Source organism: Eurypyga helias, unplaced genomic scaffold, assembly GCF_000690775.1.
Source record: "Eurypyga helias isolate BGI_N326 unplaced genomic scaffold, ASM69077v1 C16237509, whole genome shotgun sequence".
Lineage (NCBI taxonomy): Eukaryota > Metazoa > Chordata > Aves > Eurypygiformes > Eurypygidae > Eurypyga > Eurypyga helias.
Window position 1 is genome coordinate 1 of NW_010286212.1, and position 16613 is coordinate 16613.

General features: G+C 38.7%; 1 protein-coding gene across 1 annotated transcript; it reads right to left on the reverse strand.

Moving 5' to 3' along the window:
* Positions 1-240: 240 nt before the first annotated feature.
* Positions 241-13319, reverse strand: LOC104503844 (nucleolysin TIAR; the record flags this gene model as incomplete). The annotated part of the gene is made up of 10 exons (XM_010160101.1): positions 13267-13319; positions 10366-10462; positions 7096-7194; positions 6718-6772; positions 6319-6406; positions 4355-4430; positions 1244-1352; positions 863-958; positions 686-770; positions 241-364 (listed from the first exon to the last, which is right to left on the reverse strand). Coding segments are annotated over exons 1-10 (882 nt in total), but the record flags the coding sequence as incomplete, so codon positions are not given.
* Between the last annotated feature and the right edge of the window lie 3294 nt (positions 13320-16613).

Below are 16613 nucleotides of genomic sequence, written 5' to 3' on the forward strand. Positions count from 1 at the left end.
AGGGCTGCTTTCTATCCACTCTCAATTACCTCAAAGTTTCTCCCTATCTTGAATCATATCCAGAAGACAGTAACAGCTATTCCATCAAAATCACTAGTCCAATTTGAACATAACTGAGACAGACCACGGAATTTCCTAACAATGCTACCACAACATTCAGCTATTCTAACTGGGGAGGCATTGCAGGCTGCCATACACAACGGCTTTTGTGCTACAACAGAAAGGTTAAGGTGCAGTTACCTGTTGGAAGTTTTTAGTCATATCAGGGGATTCTTTACCCCAGTAACATTTAACAACATGTCCTTCAATTGTAGTTCCATTAACTGAAACAATAGCATGTGCTGCACTTTCATGGGTTGAAAATCTAAAGAATGTAAAAACAAACTGATGTTATGCTTTGCAGTACTTTATTTACAGCTTTATATGCTATACAACCTGACTGTTTAAAAAAAAAAAAAGTGACTCCATACATACAGGAAATCCCGAGAAAAAAAGATCTGCTTTCACAGATATTCATCTTCTCAGGTAAAAATTGGTGGCCACTTTTAAAAGTCCCAGATTTTTCTATGAACATACGGTGACAGTTTTTACTGTATCAGCAGAAGTTCAATCAAATGAAACTACAGAATGATGAAACATCACTACATTAACAAAATCACAGATTTTATTTTTCCTCTATCCATACCTGACAAACGAGTAACCTTTTTCTGGAAACACTCTGATTTCCATGATCTGTCCAAATGGTGAAAAAGTCTGTCGCATAAGCTGATCTACAACATATAATAGTTTTGAGTTAGTAGCCATCTTGATGTCCAAAAAGCTTCAGTAATTAAACACCCCTCCCAATTAAACTAAATCATACCTGTTAGCCCAGAGGCAATTCCTCCACAGTACACAGTACAATTTTTTGGACTTGACTGATTTACTACATCTTCAAATCTCAATTGTTTTGTGTTATCTATAAAGAGAGAAGGCTGTTTTTAAGCAGCAGGTTAACAGTAACCACAGAGTCCCAGAAACTTACCTCGTACACAAGTATGACTTACACATTTAACACGTACCCAATATGACAGACCAGCAGTACCACCACCACACCGACATAACATACAAACACAAAGTCTATTCTTTAAGATCTGAAAGTCAAGCTAGATGACGTGACTTTGGCAGCATTATGTTTTATTTCCCCAATGAACAGTGATGTGCAAAACAGCAAACACAACACAGGGTTACACAAAGGTCTTACTTTCTTGTGTACTTTTGGGTGCTGGTGGTTTCCGTGTCGCCCAGTTAGTTCTGATCTGACGGCCTCCCAACCACTGGCCTCCCATGTGTACAATAGCATTTTCTGCATCCTACAGAGATTAAAATAAAGATTATAACACATCCAAACAAGAGATACAAGGCTACTTCTAAGAAGATTTGGTTATCAGTTTTTTCTGTTTACAAAAATCAGGAACAGTACTAAAAAGCATATTCTGAACATCCACAGCAAGCAGCCAAAAACAAAGGAACCTGAAGCCAACTGGTTACAGAGAAGGTCCTCACAAGTGATTTGATACAACCTTCCTCCCACCCCTATTTTCTACACACGGATTAGAAGCCAACTACAATCATACACATACTACCTTTACAGAACCAGCAGCTGTACTACAGTATTTGAAGGCTGCCCAAAAAAGTACAAAGGTCATGAAAATCCCAGAAGCAACTACTGAAATACAATCACTATATATATTTTCTTTAATCACATTATTTTGCCAACTGACTGTATTAAAATACAACACACAAAAGTATATTTAGGAGTAAGAACTGCGAAGTCAGGAAAGACTTTTTATCATCCAAATCCCTCACTGAAAGATTTCTCAGAAGTACCCCAACCACCATTTATACCACACACCGCGTGTCTGCAAAAGACATTGCATAGTAAGATCTGAATGTGCTTTTTCAGATTCTTCATCTGCATTCAACATAACAGGCCAAGTTCAGGTAGAAAAGTCCTAAGTTCTGGAAAAGTTGAATGGTAGTTACCAAGAAACTGTAATGCTGAGTTACAAACAGATTGAGCACGTGTTTCCTTTAATTTATTAGTTGCACACACCCCCCCATCCCATCCTCTCTCCTGCCCTAGGGCAGCAGGCAATTTACACCTGACCACAGACAGCTTGGTAAGTTCTCTAAGTCACCATATGACCACACACACACGAGTCCATGGCCCACGGGGCTTAACTACTTATCTTGAGCATGAATTGGAAGCCAATCTTTAAGTTCACGCTGTAAGCAAAAACATCTAGTAAGCAAGGGTAAGTGCTAACACTTGCAAGAAGCACTTTTTCTCCCAACCGCTTTGAAAGAAGAGAAGCAGCAGAAATAGTAAATACGTTTGAAATGCTTTTCCAAGGGTATAAAGCTTAAGAAAGAAAACGCCAAGCAGAAGGGACAAAGAAAACATATGGACAAGTTAAAGGTGAGAGGCCAGCATTGTCCTGCCTCATACTGAAAGCTTCCAGCTACAAGAGATTCGTGTCAAACAGAAATCACAGGCAGGACCTTGATCCTAAGTTCTAATTGCAAACAAAACACCAGGCAACAAACCCACTTATTCAAGCACCCTCACTGCCAAAACATAGTAAGTTACCAACTGACCAGGAAAGGAAATGAGCCCTAGAGCATCCTGCTGCCAGTCCTGAGGACCAGAGCTACGACAAAAATGGAATAGAGCCCACACGCTGTTTCTGGTCAATGTGGGAACGAAAGCTTCTCAGAAGTGTGGCGTGCATTAAAACCTCAGACTGGAGTACCTGGAACATGTAACTCTGGGAACACATCCCATTGCCCAAACCTAGCAGGCTGACAATAAATTAAAAAAAACCCAGGCCTTAAAGTACCAGCTCAGGATAGCCGTGCCAGAACCCTAGAGGTAGCACTGCTGTTTGAAACAGCAATCAGGACATTAATCTTACACGTCCTTTTTAGCATTACATTTAGATTTCATCCATTAATCTTGCAGAATTAATAAATTGGCATTTTTACAGCTCAGTCTTAAAAGAATCCAGTAACTTGCATTCCACATGACTGTTAAAACATTTCCCCTACTGTCACACAAACCATACCTAACCATACCGTAAGGGAAGAGGGGTACAAGGAAATCAGACATCTATTTCAGTAGCAACACAAAATAAGTGAAGTCTAAGTGGAAATATATGCTAAATCAAGGCACTGAATTGTAGTATGGCATTTGCAAATCTGAAGAAATTCAACTCTTTCTTCTGATTAAGATTCAGCTCCAGATAACGAACTGTTAGAGAAGACAGTCTTGACATACAGTCCATCTGGGTGGGTGCGTTCTGACCACCCCAACAGGCTTCTATGCCTAAAACCCTTAACTTTGCTTTTCCTACACAAAATATTTAAGGAAAAACTGTTTATTTAGTGTCAAAACTACCCACATTTATCTGTTGAGTCAACTGTAATTGCTATCAATAGTAGGGCATAGCCCTGTTTTCATCAGTACTGTACTGATTAAATTCTACAAATAACATCTTTAATATCTGTATCAGAAAGGGGCACTAGTCACTTGTTGGAAGCATTTTTCCTAAGCATACATGACATTATCCATTATGTAACGACACCCAACATAAACTCGGGAACAGCTTTCAGTTTCACAACAGGCATACGCAAAACGCTTTACAAGTACAGAATCAACTCTTGGCTGCAAACTCATTGCTCAATACAAAGAACCGTCTTAGATTTCAAAACACTCACAACTCAAAGGACCAACCAAGAACTTGACAGAGATGTAGAGCTCAAGCAAATAAACCCAGCCATACTTCAGTGCATGACACACTTGGCTGCATCAGGTCCTCAAACGACTGAGCTCTGGCACAAACCTAAGCCTGGCAAACACCAAGCCCTGCTGCGTAGCGTGGCACCGCACTCCTTCAGACGGAGGGCTCCAGGATGTTGTTGCCTCAACATAGGGAACCTCACTGGACCTGGCACTGTGCCTCAGCTAAGGGACCCAAAGCACTGCTGCTGGGCCCAGGCACCCTGTCCCACGCTGCAGGAGAGGTGGCTCCACAGACTAAGCTGAACTACCCAGACAAGCTCTCTAGGTTCAGGAATCTTCTTTCACAACGTTCTCAAACCTCTTTATGCAATGTTCTCATAGCATCACTGTCACCTGAGTTGTTTCAACCCTTAACCGCAAACAACGCAACTCTGACTAAACTAAACCTGTCCTGTACCGGCAAACTTATTTCCCTTGGGAAAAGTCTGATAGGTAGTGACTATATAAACAGAGGCAATACCAGAAGTGGAGAATAGGCAATTATTTTAAGTCTACATTGTCATTACTCACCAGTTTGTTATAAAAAGATACAAAACCATAGCCTTTTGACTTTCCAGTTGCCATATCTTTAACTACCCGTGCATCCCTGTGAAAAGAAGCACAGCTATATGAGGGTAATATTAATCACCTGCAAAATAAAAACTAAAAGGAACCACACACACTGTATTGTGAGCATAATTTTTTCTTATAAATTCAGTTAGCCCTAAAACTACAGTAACTCCTGAACTCTCCCTATTGCTTCTTTACCTGTTAGAAAAAAGCAGTAGGACAAAAAAAATAACATGTAATAAACATGCAACCTATCCACATAGCCTATACTGGCTAAAACTAGAATGTTCAAATTTGAAGTATAAGAGAAACAAAGTTTCCTTTTCTAATATTCTATTGGCTAGGGTCCTCTAAGGTTTACTGTTCTATAAATTACTGTAACAATTCTATCTAATTTACCATGCATTTTCTAAATAGTTAAATGTCTTCTGCCTAGTGATACAAAATATATGAAATATTAAAAAAATCGAAAAAGAGGAAAAAATAGGAATTAAAAGGCATACATGGCCTGTTAACAGATTTCTTTATTTTTCTTGGTCAATTCTCTACCATCATTTTGGAGTTTGGGCAGCTGTAAATTTTGAAAAATTGACATTTTCAGAAATTTAAGAAAGGAGAATAAAACTAACAACAATGCTAAGCACACCAGTACGAAAACAACAAATTTACACAGAAATTTTAGTGAGTAAGTTAAAATGATTGGAAATATAGAACTGCACTGAATATAGAATGTTAAAATGTAAATACTAAAATATGTATATATAAATAATGTATAATAAGAATAAATAGAAATGAGAAAAAATCTACAACTGAGTTCCAGTGTGCACAGTTCCTTGCAGTTAGCCTTCAAGATCCTGTCCATTCTTATGAGCAATTCTGCAAAATAACCAGAATGCTATTACTTTTAATTGTGACTTGGACTTTAGAAAAACTGCAGGTCTCAGGTATAAATATAGATTGAGAAACAGAAACCTGAATTATTCTCTTTAAATTGATTTTTAAACAGTACTACTTACCACATTAAGAGACAAAAAGCAAAGTAAACAAAATAGCAGAGGTAAGAAATAAGATTTATGATTCATTTAAAAATATGCGTACAGAACAAGAGAAAAATAAGAATTTTGTTCTTAGAAATATATTCCTGTAAAGTAGTACAAAAGTGTTCATGTGCAACTTGAAAATATTTGCATAAACTGATAGAAGATTAACCGACTTTTTTGTAGCAGTACTCTTAAGGACATATATACTTTAGCACTCACAAGGATTCTTCTAATGTTATACATGTTCAATTAAAACAGCAGGCGATTTAGCACCACCTGAATTTGCTATGAGAAGTTTAAAGAAACATTCTCTTAACTGGCAGAAATGTGCACATATTGTAAATCCACCATTCTTTCAGTTAAATATTATCATCTTAATTTATCCCCCATTATCATCTAACAAAGTAGATTTGGTTCTCATAAACACTAGCTTTTTTAACATATTCACATGTTAATCAACTAGCTGCATTGCACAATCATATTCCAATTGCCCAGTTTTCTACGCTGCCTGTAAAACGCAGTATGAATGCATACAAAAATACACTGAGGATGCAACATAGACCACTTGTCACTATTCTGTACACATTCTCAACAAGAAGTCACACTTAGGAACAGCAATTAAATTTTAATAAGAAGTTGAAGGACATTAGCATATAAATGAAGTTAAAAGCACATTGCTTTCAGCAAAAACAAAGCACAATTACACCACTCTATTTACAGTCACAATAGATACCGAGATGAAACCACCACCCGTCTTTACTGCCCACCCAACATAAGGAAATTAACAGCAGAAAAATTATCTAAACACACGAGAAAACATTACAACTCAGATTTTCACTGTCATATTTTCTAACTGATACTGGAAATGTTTATGATGATACTTACGATATTTTACCAAAAGGAGCAAATGCTGACTTGATGTCTTCTGTTGTTATTTCTGGACTTAAATCCCCAACGAACACATGGAAGTGATCTGAAAATAAATAATTTACTAATCAAATATTTAACTGCTATCTAAAATTTCCACTCCTGAGAAAGTGACGCTCTGCACACAGCACTAGGAACCAGGAACGCCCAGGCTTCTGTCTGATGAGCAGCAGCAATTTAATCTGTCCACTCCAGTTTCCCCAGTTGTAAAGCAGAAACAGAAGAATTAGTTTGCAACACTCTATTGAATACAAGATGGGAAGGAGAAAAAGTTATGTTTAAATGCATTTATGACAAATTATTACCACGCTGTGAAATATTTGTGTAGAAGTGATGCTGCAACATTACTTTACTTACTGGATGTATCTTTTTTCTGGCTACTTGGTGTTGTTGCCCAGTTTACTTTGACCTCCTGAAAATAAGTACAAGATGTAGTATAAATTCACAAAATCCTTACAATTTGTAAGTTCATTCAAGGGTAGGTTACAACTGCCAATGTCTACAAACCATCAATCAGAATATAAACGGTGTCTAATAGTACATAATAACAACATCACAAACAATCATTTCCCAAATTAAGACTTACATTTCTTAAATCAGTATTTTAAAAATATCATTCGAACAATATTTAACCTTGGCATGCACCTCCAACAAAATGAATGCCCCACAGTTTTAGCAATATTTTCACACAAACTTATACTCCTTATATCTGAGATTAGAATGTAAGCAACTTACCTTTCCCAAAATTTTTCTCCCATTCATAGCAGCTAATGCAGCAGCTGCATCTCTGTGTTCATAAAATTCCACAAAGCAATAAGGGTCATTGCTTGTATGCTGCAAAACAGAAAATCCAACAGAAGAGTTGACCCTTCTGCTATCGGGTTGCTGAGAAGAAAATCCAGGAAAATATATTACTTATAGCTAGAAACTTTAAGAATGATTTGCATCAGATTTATGAAATAGCCTTTGACAATACACTTAAATGCAAGAATTAAGACGGACGCTTTATTAAAGGTACAGCAATTTCTGAAGTACAGTTTACTTTGCACGATGGCGCAGTACTTCAAGTTGACTAAACTAAAAATAATTCAACTATCCAAAAAGTGATCTGCAGACTGGATAGAAGAGGGGAAAAAAAAGAGGAAGAACGGAGCGAAGAACAAAAACTGTCTTCTGTCTCAAATACACTAAAAGCTTGGAAGGTTTGTTCCCCAGAGAGATTTTACCCAGTTTTCTCTCTCCTCCTACATAAGAAGTCTTTCCTTTTATTTGCTTGAAAATTGCCAGCAGACAGCAACCTGAAGTTGCCTATCCGCAGTATTCAGTGAAAAATGTTACACCCAGTGAGTGGGAAATATTACTTTAAAAAGACTCAAAATAGTTTGACTGAGGGGAAAGAGAGATGAATTAATTAATTGCTGCACTGTTAAATCTTGGGTAGAACCAGGTTTTCTAGGATGGCCTATCAAATCACCTTGAAAATCCTGACAAAGCTCACTGAGGTATTAAATGCACCAGAGTATTAAGTGCCAAGAATGTGAGTTTTCTTAAAAGTTGATCAGGTGGCAATGACTATTCGAAAGACAACTTTAACACTGGATGAAACTGCCAAAAAGATGCGAGTACAAAAACCAGAGCCTTACACCAAAACATCTAAATTTTCTACTCTGCATGTGCATGGACCAAAAGATGAAAAACACTAATATTAAACTAAAGTTATTTCTTGCCTGGACAGTGATGAGTCTGGCACATAAAGAAACTGCTTTGACATCAGCTTTTTTGCATACCAACCTTCTCCAGCAGCAGACAGAGCACAAGTTCTAACACAAGTTAAGAGTAGGCCTTTACCAGTTTTGCTATTAGACTTCTGAAAATTCATACGTGCTTATATGGACAAGGAAATTCTAATTCTGCCCTGTAAAACCGGACTGTCCATCTTCAAACATGGTTCTGTCTGCACTTGAACAAGGGAAGCTGTTAGGATGCTGATCACAAGGCTTTTCTATACCTAAAGTGATCAAGTAGTCTGAAGTCATCCTTCTGAACACCGTCAGGACTAGGTGTGCCTGAATGATGCAAAATGGACAGATGAGATGATACAGCTGATATTACTTTAAAAAGTGTTTTAAGTCACAACAGCCATGAAGTGCTCCAAAAGCACATTCACCTCAGGCACCCCAAAACCACAAGCCGTAACTCATCCCTCTTCCCATATCACTTTCCTGCTGCAATAAAAACCAGATTTGGGAAACCCATTTAGGGCGTTAAACAATTTAGAGCAGTTTATGCATCAACTGAAGTGCAATTTCACTTTCAGACAGTGGGAAAATCTTCTTTCTCACTAAGTACTTGACTGAACATGAGAAGTTCAGTCAGTTCTTTTGTAGATACCCAGATCTTTAGGTAAATCTTTCTGTAAACGCTAGTCACCCCACCCCCTGCCGATTGTACAACAACCGAATAAACACGTGAAATCCCTAAGCAGTTGACATGTTCACATCACACATTCTACAAACAAGAAAGAGGGAGCAAACAGTTGATACACCTGACTAAAAGTAATAACAGAAGGAGAACATTCAGGTATAAACTTGACTGATGGTGGTAATACCAATGGACAGGTAAGAGCTACTGAAATGTAACTCAGGGCTATGAAAAGTTTACAACACACTGGTTAGGAGGATGGACGCTCCGGACAGGTACTCTGACAGTTAAAAGCACTGTAGCTGCAGGCCAGTTCCAGCCCAGGATCCAAGACTGCTTGGTGACAGGTGCCGAGGTCAGCCCAGTGCGGTCACCTCCCTGTGACTGAATATAGCTGCAAGGAGCTTTTTGTTTATCTCATCTTCATTTCATGAAGATGTCTCACTTGCTGTGGTAAAACGCCTATTGGAATTTCTCATCTGGTTCTCAAGGAAACAAAGTGATGCAACATTCTCTCAATCAGTCAGAGGCTGGAGCAGCAGCACCTGATTTCTGAAGGGCGTACGACAACCCAAACTGTTTCTTCAGAACAAAATAACAACTATTCTCTCTTATCCTTCTGCTGTAGCAAGCAGCTCAAACCCAAAGCAGCAGCGTGTCACACTGGAAGAAAAAGACGAGCACAGAGGAGTTCCTAGTAATGTTCCTAAAGAAGTCTGGTCGCAAGGCTTGCTTTTTAATACTTTCATTAAGGATCCTGACAAAGAAATAATGTGACTGTACTCAGGAAATGTATAATTACCAATCAGTACAAACCATAGTAAGTGGCTCGTATTAATTGGTACAAAGAGTATACGGAAAACCAGAGTTGAACAGCCAAAGATTAACCCTAGGAAAAGTTCCGATCAGTCCCTGCCTGCCTAAGGTTTACCAGTTTTAAATGCAGAAGGAAGGAAAAAAATATTATGGAGCAAGAAGTTGCCTCAGATATGTCAACAAGGTCACAGAAATGGCTCCCAACCTGAACAAATCAGAGTATCTACAACAGGGAGAAGAAAGAATTAATACTCACCAACACTGTACAAAACCTTATCTGGAAAACTATGGAAATTTTGTCACTGTATTCCAAGGAAAAATTAATTTAAGAACAGAAAGGTGGAGATAAGAGCTACTCACTCAGAAGAGGCTTCAGAAGGGCAAAACTCATTTTGAAGGATTTTTTTACTTTTCATAGTTTATTCACATGGGAAAAGAGTTACTGAGGATCACGTTCAAATAAAGTGAAAAACATACAAAACAGCCATGAGTAACACTTGAGGCAATAAGGTTTCTGATCATCAGAACAACATGGCTCTGACAAGAAGGGCTAACAGTCTTTGAAATAAATTGGAATCTCGTCATGAGCTGGTAAAAGGTATGTGAGGGCTACAGACAGACGCACAGGTCTCCTCTGCAAAAACTTATCCCCGAAGCCAAACATAACCAACCAGTAATGTCAACAGAAGCCCTCAACTCCATTTATTTTGCACAACTTCCTCCTGAGTTACACTTTATTTGCCACCCCCTGGATGTGGACGGCCTTACCTCTGTTATCATTTTACAGCTTTTGCATGGTCCAATCTGGCTGAATAACTGAAGTATAAGAACTTCAGTCACATCTCTGGAGAGGTTTCCTACATAGCTACACAAGGAAACACAAAAACAACATTTGAAACCAGAAATTTTCATCTTCTTAAATGTCATAACGACTTTAAAATCTTAAATCTATGAAAAAACTCCCTTTAAATAGCCGAGGTATCTGAAAGACAATATTGACAAATTATTTCATGTGGTAGTTTTAAAGCAACATTCATGTGGTTTCTAAATTATAAAGTTGGCCACGCCACTGAGAACATGAAGCTCGATTCAGACGTAACACTGGACACTGATATCCAGTGCCCATCATTTCTTTGGCAGAGAAATGTCAGAAGGAGGAAGACTGCTCAAGAAAGTTGGGCAGAGCAAGCAACCAACTGGGCAAAGATGTTTTAAGCTTCTCTTCCCACTGAGCATCTAATCAACTCTACTCCTGAATCTGGGTACGAACCCACACCTAACCCCTGCGAGCTCAGTAGCAGCTATCACACAGAAATTGCACTGCCTTGCAAGCAACCAACTCGATTTGTCTGTTTTCCTGTACATTTGGAAAACCAGCCCACGCACCAATAGGCAAGGCAATTTATGCAGCATTATGCCATAGGAATGCTCTGCGCATCATCGATCAACAGCCACCTCTGTAAAATCACCACAATTTTGGCAGTGTTATTTTAGTATCACCCATACTTCCTGATTGTTTTATTTATAAAGCCTTAGAAATATTGCCAAGTTCTGAAATACCTATCAAGTTTAGAGGTAGTCCTAGATTTACCCAGATAGCCAGAAATCCAACAGCAGAGTTTTAGACCTCCTTCTGGGTACTCTGCTGTGCTTTACACTCATGAAGAGTACAACCAGGTCACAGAGATGGCTGAGAAAGTGTCACGCATGCAACTGAATTATTTAAAAGTGTGACTGATTTGTAATCAAATTGTAAGCAAAGTGATTAGTTAAAAGAAAGGCTTGTCACAGCAACAGAACTCTAGTCATCAGCACAGGGACATTCATTGTCTTTACAAGTAAGCCTGTCAAGACAAAGTGTTCAAATGCAACCAGTAATTTGAGCAGAACTTTGCCATTCAGCTGCTGAAACAACATACATTTTATTCATTTTACTCTATCTAGTATAGAATGTTGTAACACAGTAAACTGAAGTCAGTCTGAGCTGTCTCGCACACTTCAGTGACCATAAATGTGAACCAGCACTTCTTAGCCTCTGCATAAGCCGAATTCTTTTGAGTACAGCAATTCAAGCGCACGCTGCTTTTGCTCAACGGGCATCCCTTCAGGAATTGTGAAAAGCAACTTCTGTGTCTGACAGCTGGACTTTCACCTAGCTGCAGCAAAATCAAAGGGGACACTATTCATTTTCACCTGAACACCACACAACAATATCAACAGATTATTTTTGTTCACGTTATTATTCTTTCAACAACTAAGTAAGAGTTCTGCACTTTCTCAGTCATGACTTAAATGCCACATAAGATCCAGAGCTAATTTCTTATACCACATCACCTGAATATAGATCATCCATTTAAAGCTTTCAGGTACTCCCTGCTTTCTTACTAAATAGGTATGAATTAACAGAAGTCATTACAGAAGCTACATTTGTGCCCTGTGTTGTAAAAACTGCAGCATTCTGGAAGACCCACCACAGGACAAATTGCCCATCTCACTGGCTTTTCAGTTCTCTATTCTAAAAACTAAACAATTCAACATATCTATCCATACCTTCTTTCTGAAAGCTTTATTAAATTATTGTTAATCATTCACCAAGATTAAACTGTCAATTGCTAATAGTTTAAATGTAAATACTAACCTTTGCAGATACTACTAAAAGCAGATGGAAAACAGAATTACAAGTAGGAATTCCCACATAAAGTGTCAGTACCGCTGTGAACTCATTACTAGTACTCATTTCCCTTGTACAGTGTAGGACACAACTAGTTAACACCATGCCTTGACAGCATACTGATACATGCACCTGTATGGTAGCACTGACATGAAACAAAATACGGTGAAGTCCCGCTAACATTATTTCTACTGCAACATCAGATACAGTAAGGAGTACACTTAACACAACAGAAAAACAAAATCTCAGTCTCTTCTGCGTAATATTAATATGTATTTTAGAAATGCAAGAAGTCTGAAAAGCAATCTGAAAAATTCCTCTTGGTCTGACAAAAAAAAAAACCGAAAACCAAGAAAAGCCGCTGCTCAGACACCTAGCCAATTAAGGTAGGATAAATCACACTAACTGATAGAAGAGATACTAGGTGGTTTTCCAATACCACTATGTCTTTATCAAGATAGTTGCGAACGAGAATCTTGCATCATAAACTTGAAACAGGTTACCTCTTCATAAAAATGAGCAGTGTAATTCTGGATTGCTAGACTCAAATGGGATGTAAAGTCCTAATGGTCCATTAATTCTCTAAACGTGTGTGATAAATACTGCCTTGATGTTTAGTATTACCATAGGCAGAAGGCATAAACACCTTTCACAAGTTGCTAACATTGAAACTTGAATACCCTCCACACTGAGAATATTTCACAATAAAAGGTTCGTGTAACAAGAACAACATCCAGAGAGACCCAAATCTCTTGGAACTGTATGTAAAACCTGGGGACACAAACCTCTACAAATTTGAAACAATACACTAAAACATAACACTGGGTAGTTAGTTTCATGCCTAAGTAAAGTGGGTGGCAGTAACCTTACCTCCTTCAGTATAGTAAAGATTACTTTAAAAAAAACAAACAAAAGCAAACATCTTCAGTGTGCAAGGTTTGAATACTATATACCTAAGGAAACAAATATATTCAGCACATTAGGAATAGAAACCTTACCTTTCTGGAACAACAAAGCTCTCCTCAGCTGATGCTAACCACCCAGCACACATGGCCAGGTGCACCCAGCTTTCCCCTTTCTATCTCAATTTATACACGATATAACACAGTATTTTCTATTCTACTTTATGAAATCAAAATCAGCAGAACCACACCTAAAGAAAACATGGCTTTTAACACGCTTTTGCATGGTATTTCTACCTTGTTGTTTTGTTACATTCTAGAGGATATATTATTCAAACTTTTAAAAAATTATAAAACCCAATAGAGAAGAAGCACTTACTATACTTTTATAGGCTGATGTCTTGGTTAATGTGACAGGGCAGCAAAAGTTGTGGCTTTTTGCATACAGGCAATAGTGTTTGTTCCCCTCTGCAAGTTTGAAGCCCTTAAATACCAATTAATAAGCACATTAAAAAATAAAACCCCAAACCATATATATATCTCCTGATATAAATCTCAATATATTACACTTTTGAATGCTGCTGACAACACAAAGAATAAGAAACTGTAGTAGAAATTGAGAGGTCTTGTGAAATTCTCTACAGAGTAAAAGAACCAAACATCAGCAAGTAATGAGTTTTACAATTAAACTCCTTGGCTTGAACAGAAAAATCCTCTTTGTGAAGGTAAACTGGCTTTTATTGTACCCTGGACAGGTAGGGAAGAAAGAGACATTTACAGCCACTACTTTTAGGTCCACAACTCCCCCGAAGACAGTAAATGTTTTCAGAGTCATGCAGACAACATGCGAGAAATGGCAGATTCCATGTTTATTGAAGCACGTGTGGTAAGTAGTAAGGTAACCGATGTGGTGAAAAGCCCACAGAAATTCTAGTAGCATCTCTCTGCCTAGTGCTAGGGAGCTACTGGAAATAAAACGATGCCAAGAGAAATCCACTCTGTAGGCTCTCTACAGGAGAGCTGAACCAGAAAGAATTAAGAGGAGCCAATCCAGCTCCCGGTCTTACTTCTATGCCCCATCCACGCTCAGCATATACCCCTGGCATGGCCAATGATACAGCAACAAGGAGGTGTTCAGTGCCTGTTCATGAAGTTTTTTCTAAAATCATTAATAAGGAAAAACACCCAAATTTGGAATGTTTGTTTTGCTATCAGCAGCAAGCTGAGAACATCAGCAACACCTGAAGTTTCTGATAGTTCAGCTTCCACTTTAAAGCAGAAACAGGGATTTGACAAAGCCTGTGATGGAAGGAGATCCGACAGTAGTCAGACACAAGAGATTTCAAGTTTTCTAATAAAAAACAATCCAAAGCCCACAGCTCATTTTAGGACCAGCTAAAAAATTACATGTTGTGCCTTTTCTATTATCACATTTCAATGGAGGGGTGAGACAAATCCTACTAAAAGCCCCTCCCCACACACCCCTCTCTTCCTGAGCTACCTTCAAATTGCTTAGAGCAGTAAGGAAAACTGTTGGGCAAGAAATACTGAACATTATTCTTCACATTTCTGTAAAGGCCTGCTGGTTATGAAATGTGAGAAATAAAAATGCAAATGGTGTCTATTTTCTATATTAAGCCTCAGAAAATACTTTGAATTCTTAGAGGCTCATGACTGACCTATCATGACTGAAAACAACATAACAGCCACCGAAATACTGCAAACTGAGACCATTATTATTCCTAAAATATTTAAGATGGACATAAATGTTATGAACAGCGGTTAGGTGGGTTTTTCTTTTTTTACTTAGAACAAATTTGCTTGCAAGTGTTAAAAAAGAAAAATCCTTCCCAACCTACAGGTTTTGTTTTTCTTTCCGAAGGAATAAATAAAATACAGAAGACATTCATAAAGTAGCACTTAAACTATCTAGCAAGCACCCACACAGGTGGCCAAATAGCTACAGAAACAGTTTGTTCTTCACCTACTTCCCTCTACCCCGTAAAAACAAACAAACAAGGAGTTCAACTTACAACATTATTAGTTGTTCTTGGGGGCCAGCTAGTTTATAAACAAGAGATCACACCTGCTCTACAGGAAACATATTACCCAGGATAATCATCTTTAAAACACACCTCACAGTTCTAAATTTAAAGGTTATTTCAGATTAAAGTAGGGACAAAAGGGAGATGTTAGAAACTCTACAGTGGAATTTGTGTGCCCTATGAAAAAAAGCCCTCAAATAATTATAGGCAAGTAACCACCCTACATGACTGTGGTTACTACAAGACGATTAGGAAATGAATGTCTGTGCTGTTTATTAGTTTGACAAACCAGTCACATGTGTGCAATAACACATCTTGGGCAGCTGCAGAGATGCTACTGAAGACATCTTAGTCCAACTGGAATCTTTTCCTTGTGAGTGACTGTGGGCTAAGTCAGGTCATCGATTAGCAAGAAGAACCCACTCCCAATGCAGTACCAAAACTTGTTAGCAGTGAAAGAACATTTTAAGTCTTAGCCTGGATATAGCACTTACTGAAGTAAAAGAAGAAAGAGGAGCTGATAGGGAAGAGTGGAACCTTGAAAACAAAACTGTAACTTTGCCCTTTTCCCTCCTCTCATTCTAAAGCGACACTCAAACTACAGCCGCTATCAGGGCCAAGCAAACTCAGACCTTTTGGGTAGTCAACATAAAAAGCATTTAAGATATGCTTACTTAAACTGTGCATCTCAGAGAGTAAGGACTGAGTAAGTACTTACACTACACCACCGGAAAGTTAAAAGAACTTCTGCAGACACAGGAAGGAGAAAACACAAATTGCCTTGAAAAGCCTTAAACGTGAAGTTGTCATTTTGGTAGTGGAAGCAAGACATTTTCACTCTGTTTCAGTAGTTTCTGTAAAGTGGCCTTCAAGTTATCTTTGAAAGCCTTTGCAAAAGCTTCTGTCCCAAAAACTAAACGGACCAAGATTTCATCTGCACCACCATGAGCCGCGTTCCGCAGCTGGGACTGCCTTTCTTACACGGCCAGCCAGACGCTGGGCCCGTTCATACGGCACCGAACATCCCCTGGCAGCTGGAAACTGAAAACCTACCAACTGGTTAAAATAATCGACCAGGGAACTGGGTGCTCTCCGCTGCCTTAGCATACATACCAACCCCCCTCGTCTACATCAGTAGGGCAAAGAAAAGCCGTCAAAACCCATACCTGCGGAGTTGGAAAGAACTCAACGGCAAGCAGAAAAGCTCAAATTTAGATTTTTAAACGGAAAACGCATGACAGCCACCAAGTGATTAAACGCTGCCCAGAGAGACCCGGCCAACGTAGCGTTATTCCTTCTGCCAGGGCCCCCAGAGCCGGTTTCTGACCCAGACAGTGCAAGAGCGGAGGAAGAGCCCTCTCTCCCGCCCTGCCCGCGGAGGCAGCCCCGCCTGCCGGC